The sequence below is a fragment of the Gekko japonicus genome, unplaced genomic scaffold (assembly GCF_001447785.1).
Source record: "Gekko japonicus isolate JY-2015 unplaced genomic scaffold, Gekko_japonicus_V1.1 scaffold219, whole genome shotgun sequence".
NCBI lineage: Eukaryota > Metazoa > Chordata > Lepidosauria > Squamata > Gekkonidae > Gekko > Gekko japonicus.
In genome coordinates this window covers 228,688-236,206 of record NW_015165241.1, presented here as the reverse complement: position 1 = coordinate 236,206, position 7,519 = coordinate 228,688, and the positions used below count along the sequence as shown (strand labels likewise).

The following is a 7,519-nucleotide window of genomic DNA, read 5'->3' as shown; positions in this document are numbered from 1 at the left end:
CCAAAAAGAAAAGTTCTCTATTTCTGTATTCACACATGACAGTCTTTCTTATCAGTCTTATCTCATCAAAGGCACCTGATTGGCATGGTCATTTAGCAGTAAATGTTAAATACGATTGTGGCATGAATTTATTGTCAGTGTTTATCGGTCCACTTTGGTACAATTGTCCTTTATTCATAAATAAGAGAAAGGAGGATAAATTTGGCTGTTAACTGAGATTTACTAGTAATTTTTCAAGAATTACCAGTAAATGTCAATATTCATTGAATTTGGACACAATATACATGTAGTATTCATATTTGCTACTGAGACCTGTTATGCCAGGGTTAAGCCCTCTAGACCATGAATGAAGAAAAGTGACTCTCCTACAGTTGGGGCTGCCTTTGTCGCAGATCCGGAGCGGGAAGTCCTTAAAGAGATGGGAGTACCAGACCACCTCACATGTCTCTTGAGAAACCTGTATAAGGGTCAAGAAGTGTCAGGTTCAACAGCAAGTAAAGCACTAGGGTCAGAGAAGGGAGCAAGCAAAACATGACAGCTAGCTGACAGGAAGTAACAATTAGAACCAGATAGGGAACAACTGATTGGTTTAGCATAGGAAAAGGAATACGACAGGGATGCTAATTGTCACCCTACTTATTTAATTTATATGCAGAGTGTATCATGCAAAAGGCCGGCCTGGATGAATCACAAGCCAGAAATAAGATTGCCAGGAAAAACATCAACAACCTCAGATATGCAGACGATACCACTCTAATGGCAGAAAGTGAAGAGGACCTAAAGAGCTTCTTGCTAAGGGTGAAAGAGGAAAGCACAAAAGTTGGCTTGAAACTCAACATCAAAAAAACTAAGATTAAGGCATCCAGCCCGATCACTCCTTGGCAAATAGAAGGGGAAGTCATGGAAGCAGTGACAGACTTCATGTTCCTGGGATCCAAGATCACTGCAGACCGTGATTGCAGCCATGAAATTAAAAGACACCTGCTCCTTGGGAGGAAAGCTATGGCAAATCTAGACAACATAACAAAAAGTAGAGACATCACCCTGCCAACAAAAGTCCATATGGTCAAAGCAATGGTATTCCCAGTAGTAATGTATGAATGCGAGTGTTGGACTATAAGGAATGCTGAGTGCCGAAGAATAGATTCTTTTGAATTATCTTGCTGGAGAAGACTCTTGAGAGTCCCTTGGACTGCAAGGAGATCAAATCAGTCAATCCTAAAAGAAATCAACCCTGACTGTTCCCTGGAAGGCCAGATACTGAAGCTGAAGCCCAAATACTTTGGCCACCCAATGAGAAGGGAGTACTCACTGGAGAAGACCGTGATGCTGGGAATGATTGAAGGTCAAAGAAGACGGGGACGGCAAAGGATGAGATGGTTAGACAGTGTCATCGATGCAGCAAACATGAAATTAAGCAAACTCTGGAGGACGGCGGAAGACAGGAGGGCCTGGTATGATGTGGTCCATGGGGTCATGAAGAGTTGAACTCGAGTGTGCGACTGAACAACAACAATAGTGTTTTCAACCGTAGTAGATTTTCAAGTTTGGATTAGTTACTCTAAAAATAGCAAACAGCAAATATAACGTTGAATTTGGTTTGGGTTTTGATTTGTTTATATCTTAAGTTGTGAGTTACATTTGCTGAATGTCTAAGAACAGGTATGGGGTAAGAACCAGGGTGAATGTCATGGCTACTGATTTAGAAGCCCTGCCACTCAATCATCACTCAGATCAGGCTTGTAGCTGCAGTGGGGCATCTCGGGGCCTGCCCCCCCCCGACTTCCCATCCCGCCCAGGCCCCTCAACTTCCAACTTTCTGTTTTATTTGTGGTGCTCCCTTGGGTGTGTGTGTGTGTGTGTGCGGAGTGCCCCAGACTTATTTAAAGGCCCCCTGAGTTAAAAAAAAAAAATCCTAACTACGGGCCTGACTCAGATTAAGCCCTTTATTTCCTCTGTTGTTTCCCTACTGTAAAAATATGCTTTAGAAGAAGCTGCAGGGCTCTAGTGTGGATTTTCCTGTAGACAATGCAACTAACTCACCCAAGTGTAAGCCTGAGCAGACAAGAGCTCACTTCATGTTCAACTGACAAGTGGTCATTCCGTCATGGGTATCCTGGTCTGTGATACCTCTCAGCATTGTCTTGTGCCACTAGGAGGCAGCTCAGTAAAGCTGGACTGGACAGCAGCTCTCCAGTGGTGTGACTGGACGGCAGGGAGCAGGGAGACCGTCGTCTCTCACGGTGGTTTGCTCGCAGCCTCAAGAGTCGTCTTCCTGGTCCTCAGCAGGCACCATTTGCTGCTTTCCGTTTCACTTGGCAACACCCAACCCAGCTGACTGTTAGGGCTCATTTTCTCTGAAGTGAGCAAAGTTATTGTGCGAGGCCATAGCAGCTGAAGATGGTCCAGCCTTTGCCCAGAAGAGCCAGGCAAGAAGGAACTGACAAGTGTCCATTCTCATCACATTACTGGGAACCAGGATGGCTACCTGTGACTAGAAGAGACTGATAAATTTGCTAAAGGTTTGTTAATGCCTGTCCGATTCCTGGATTTTCAGGACAGAGGGAGGGAGAATGAGAAGAGCAAAGAGGGGGGGGGGAGAATGTCCCAGTTTGTACTGGGTTTATCACCAATAAAGTTCAGGCATCATTCTGGTGTGGTGCCCACAATAACTTCACCTTGGAGAAATTAACTTGCTCTGTAGCATAGAAGCAGCATCTAGACTAAATGTTTGCCTCTTTTGCATCAAGGATGCTGATTGTTGCTCCGGCACCTTATCTCTCTATCCTGGAGGTTCCCAGTCAGTGGAGAGCTTTTACTTTGGTAAGATGGTGAGTCCTCCCCTCTGCAGTTCTAGAGGGGAGATATAAAAATACTCCCATGAAGGAGAGGATTTGTCTGTGTGGCACTGAAGAGGGGGAATCAGTCGAGCATGTAATGTTCCACTGTCGCTTCTATCGGGAAGCTCGTTCTGATATACTTTCCCCTCTACTTAATAATCTCTCAGGGTGTTCCGATGCTTATATTTTAAAGAAACTTTTAATGGGTGCTAATCAACAGGGTTGGGGCTGTGGTGGCTCAAGTGGTTAAGACGCTGAACTGCAGACCAGAAGATGGGTAGTTCAGCAGTTTGAGGCCCAAGGGCCGCAAGACAGAGTGAGCTCCCGTCTCTGGCCCCAGCTCCTGCCAACCTAGCAGTTTGAAACCAAGAAACTGCAAGTAGATAAATAGGTACCACTTCGGTGGGACGGTAACAGTGTTCTGTGTGCCTCGGCATCCGGTCATGCTGGCCACATGACCATGGAAATGTCTTTGGACAGCGCTGGCTCCTTGGCTTGGAAACAGAGATGAGCACTGCACCCCTAGAGTCGGATTCGACTGGCTTTCGAGCAAGGGAACCTTTACCTTTACCCTAATCAACAGGGTTACCATTAGCTGTGCCGATTTTTTTTCCAGTAGCCTGCAGAATTCGTACAGAAATTTTAAGTAGAGATTGTAACTAATTGTAGCCAATAGATCAGACCAATTTTACTCTCTGATGATTTTACTGTAAAGCTTTTATTTTTGATTTGTACTGGTCATTGGCCGAATAAAGAAATTGAAATTGAATCAAGCATGCTAGGTGTTATCAGAAACCTGGAGTGTTTTAGTGGAACAAACATTAGACATGGACCACAGCACTCAGGGTCCATAGTGCCCCACTGATCAGACACCCCACATACAGACATAGGCTTCAACTGCCCCTGTTTACCCAGGAGAATCCCTATTTCTTGGAAGTTGTCCCTAGTAAATAAGTTGGCCTCCCCACCGCCAGCAAGGCAGCCTTGGAGCCGCGGGGCAGAGGACGCTGCCAGCAGATCCCTCCCAGGCGAGCAGCCTCCACACTGCCAGAAAAACGAGGAAGCTGCAGAAAAGGAGGCCGAAGATGGGGAGTGTGTGTGTGTGAGAGAGAGAGAGAGAGAGGGGAGAGAAAGAGAGGGGCAGACTGAGAAGGGGTGGGGTAAGAGAGGGGTGAGTGGAGAAAGGGGGTGAGAAAGAATTCCTAGAGGAGGGGGTCGGGAGGAAAGCTCATGCAGAAGGGGTGAGAGGGGGAGGTGAGGGAAGATTGACAGATCAGGGGTGGGTGCAGAAAGACAGGAGGGGACTTTGACAGAGAAGGGGGGAGAGGGAAGCAAAGGTGGGGGAAATGCCCCCCTCTCCCCCCGCAGGTTTCTTGCAGGTCTCTCCTTGTATCAAACCTAATGCTGTTGCTGTATCATTCATTAACATCAGGTGGTGACATATGACAGATACATGGAAGGGAAGATAGATTCTTTGTAATTGGGGAAAACCAGAAATACTGATTCAGTTATTATGGCAAAATGTGTCAAATTGGGGGAAATCTATATCCATAGGTACCCAGACTAATAGTGCGTTCTAGCATTAAAAATCTACACTGCAACCATCTACAGGTGTGGTAACGTTACAGGGAGATCTTGCATTTCTATAGAGGAGCAAATTTCCTTTTCCAATTTTTTCCCCCCCAGATATAGCCATTGATTCCTTGTGCTCTCTTTTTTCCCCTCCTTTAAAAGTGGGATTTCTCTTTGAAGAGAAATGCACCTTCTTGTAACTTCAGTCCTTGCAGTTGTTTTTGTTCTAGGTCACAGGATGGTGTGCAGTGTTCCTTCTAAGCTGAGTTAGTGTGAGCTAGCTCACAGTTTTTTAGCCTCCAGCTCACACAGTTTTGTCTTCGCTCAGGAAGGATGGCTCCAGAGCAAACTAATTTAGGCAGTAGCCAAATTGCTCGCCCACAACTTTAATGCCAGTAACTCACAAAGTGGGATTTTTGCTCACAAGACTCCACAGCTTAGAGTGAACATTGATGGTGTGCTAGCGGGAGAATAAGGAGATGTGGGTTGAACACATTGCCTGCCGCTGAGGCTCTGTCGTGGTGGGAAGGGCCATCAAGTCACAGCTGCTATATAGTGACGCCACAGGATTTTCAGGACAAGAGATGTCCAGTGGTAGGAAACTAGCAGCAGTGACAAACAGGGGGCAGGTGAGTGAGCATCAACAGAAGGCGCCTTCCACTGATGCCTTCCTCAGATGTAATGTTTACAGATCTAGAGGGAGACAAATACGGGGAGAACTTTGACGCATGTATGTACATGCTAACTGTTCAAAAACGTATGCGTGCACACAAAAGCTTACACCCAGAATAAAACTTTATTGGTCTTAAAGATGCCACTGGAGAATGGGGCGGGGGAGTTCAGGTCTGGCTCACCAATTACATTCCCTTCCCAAACAACTGAGGCTGAATCTGGAAATTTTTTTAGAAAAAATCATTTGCACCACCATATTTATTTAAATAATCTGGAGCATACTGAAGAATCACCTACATAAAAAAATATTAGGTAGCAGAGAACTATTACAACATGACTGGTTTTAACATGAAAATAAAAGTATCGGAACACCCTGAGAGATTATTAAGTAGAGGGGAAATTATATTAGAACGAGCTTCCTGATAGAAGCGACAGTGGAACATTACATGCTCGACTGATTCCACTTCTGTACTTAAAATTTCTCTACGAATTCTGCAGGCTACTGGAAAAAAAAATTGGCACAGCTAATAGTAACCCTGTTGATTAGGGTAAAGGTAAAGGTTCCCTTGCTCGAAAGCCAGTCGAATCCGACTCTAGGGGTGCAGTGCTCATTTCCGTTTCCAAGCCAAGGAGCCAGCGCTGTCTAAAGACATTTCCATGGTCATGTGGCCGGCATGACTGGGCGCCGAGGCACACAGAACGCTGTTACCTTCCCACCGAAGTGGTACCTATTTGTCTACTTGCAGTTTCTTGATTTCAAACTGCTAGGTTGGCAGGAGCTGGGGCCAGAGACGGGAGCTCACTCTGTCTTGCGGCACTCGGGCCTCAAACTGCGGAACTACCCATTTTCTGGTCTGCAGTTCAGCGTCTTAACCACTTGAGCCACCACAGCCCCAACCCTGTTGATTAGCACCCCATTCCCCTCATTTTGTTGGATGATAAAAGTGGTTGTTTTCTCGTTTCCATTAGGAGGTCTTCATTTTAGAAAGAACAGAGGATGGGAAATTCCTTGGCTGGGAATAAGTACCAGGAGCTGATGTTCTGGCTCACACGGCCTTTATCGGCTTTCATCATTTTAGGCAACCTCTTTATCATTGTTGGGATCATCTGCAACCGCAAACTCCATGGTGCCATCAACTGGTTCTTCCTAAGCCTTCTTTTTGCTGATCTTCTGGCTGGGGCAGCCCTTCCAACTCTTCCACAACTGGCCTTTGAAAAGCAACGGGGGTACCACCTTTGCTTCTTCATCCATGTCGCACCCAATTTCTTCTTTCTCTCTTTCTTAGCCAATCTGCTAGTGGTACACTATGCCAAGTATGTGTGCATCATCCACCCATTACACTACCGCAAGTCCTGGGTGTATCGCTGGGCCGCTTTTTACATACTCTTGGCCTGGACTGCTTCTTTGACCTTCGCTGGCCTCCCACTCATTTGGAACCAGTGGCAACCCGATCTCAACTGTTCCTTCCTCCTCGTCTTCCCCATGCCTTACCTCTACTTAGAGACCTATGGACTCCTCATTCCCACCATCCTTGCCATGGCCTTCATGTGCATCCGAGTGTTGTGTGTAGCCCGAAGGCAACTGAAGAACATTACAAAACTCCTTCGTTCAGTGAATCGAGGCCAGGCCTCTTCGGGACTGGAGCAGCGGCTGGAACTGAAGAATTGTAAGGGCATTGCTGGTATGTCCCTCATCTTCTTGGTCTGCTGGGTTCCATATGTTGCTTGCTTGAATATTTCATTGCTAGCCATAGAGTACTACCCTGTAAGTTCCCTCACTCTCACTATTGTCACCTGCCTAGGCAATGGCAGTGCAGCCGCAGTGCCAATCCTCCTCAGTCTTAGCAATCACCAATACATGGAGTTCTGGAGGGATGTCGTCTCCAAAGTCTGGGGGAGCTGTTGGCAAGGTCAGAGGTGTGGGCAAAAGCAAGCCAAGCCAACGGCCAAGATGCTACCTGGTAAACCTTGTGGAACACAAGACGAGTGTCTTCCCAGTGAAGACCCCAAACCCTCACCAGGAACAGATGAAGCCAAGTGATGTTTGGAATTAGCTATCAGGGTTAGCACAAACCTCTGAAAGAGACTATATTAAAGAATCCTGATCAAAGTATTTTTCTACCTATATTGGCCCAGAGGACATATGAATATCTTATCCTCCAATGGATTCTGTCCAACTTTGAATTTCCTAAGAATAAGCTCTGTTTCCATGTTAATCTATGGAATCTGCAATTGGTTTATCTGATGTGCTGTGCTTCTAGTTTCTTTGCCGTAGCTGAACATGGTGTGTGATGCAACATAATTCACAGGCTCCCTGAGCCTTTGGGAGGGCGGTATAGAAATCCAACAAATAAATAAAATAAAATAATAAACATTAGGTTCTCTGTTTATCATTAATTTGATCCTGCCAAAATCAGCCCTTTACCGAGCATATA

At 45.9% G+C, this 7,519-nt stretch overlaps 1 protein-coding gene across 1 annotated transcript; it reads left to right on the top strand.

Moving 5' to 3' along the window:
• Positions 1–2,477: 2,477 nt before the first annotated feature.
• Positions 2,478–7,234, top strand: GPBAR1 (G protein-coupled bile acid receptor 1). Its single transcript, XM_015410033.1, has 2 exons — positions 2,478–2,522; positions 6,054–7,234. Exon 2 carries the CDS (start codon positions 6,082–6,084, stop codon positions 7,123–7,125), a length of 1,044 nt encoding a protein of 347 aa, XP_015265519.1. The 5' UTR covers positions 2,478–2,522; positions 6,054–6,081; the 3' UTR covers positions 7,126–7,234.
• The last annotated feature ends 285 nt before the right edge of the window (positions 7,235–7,519 follow it).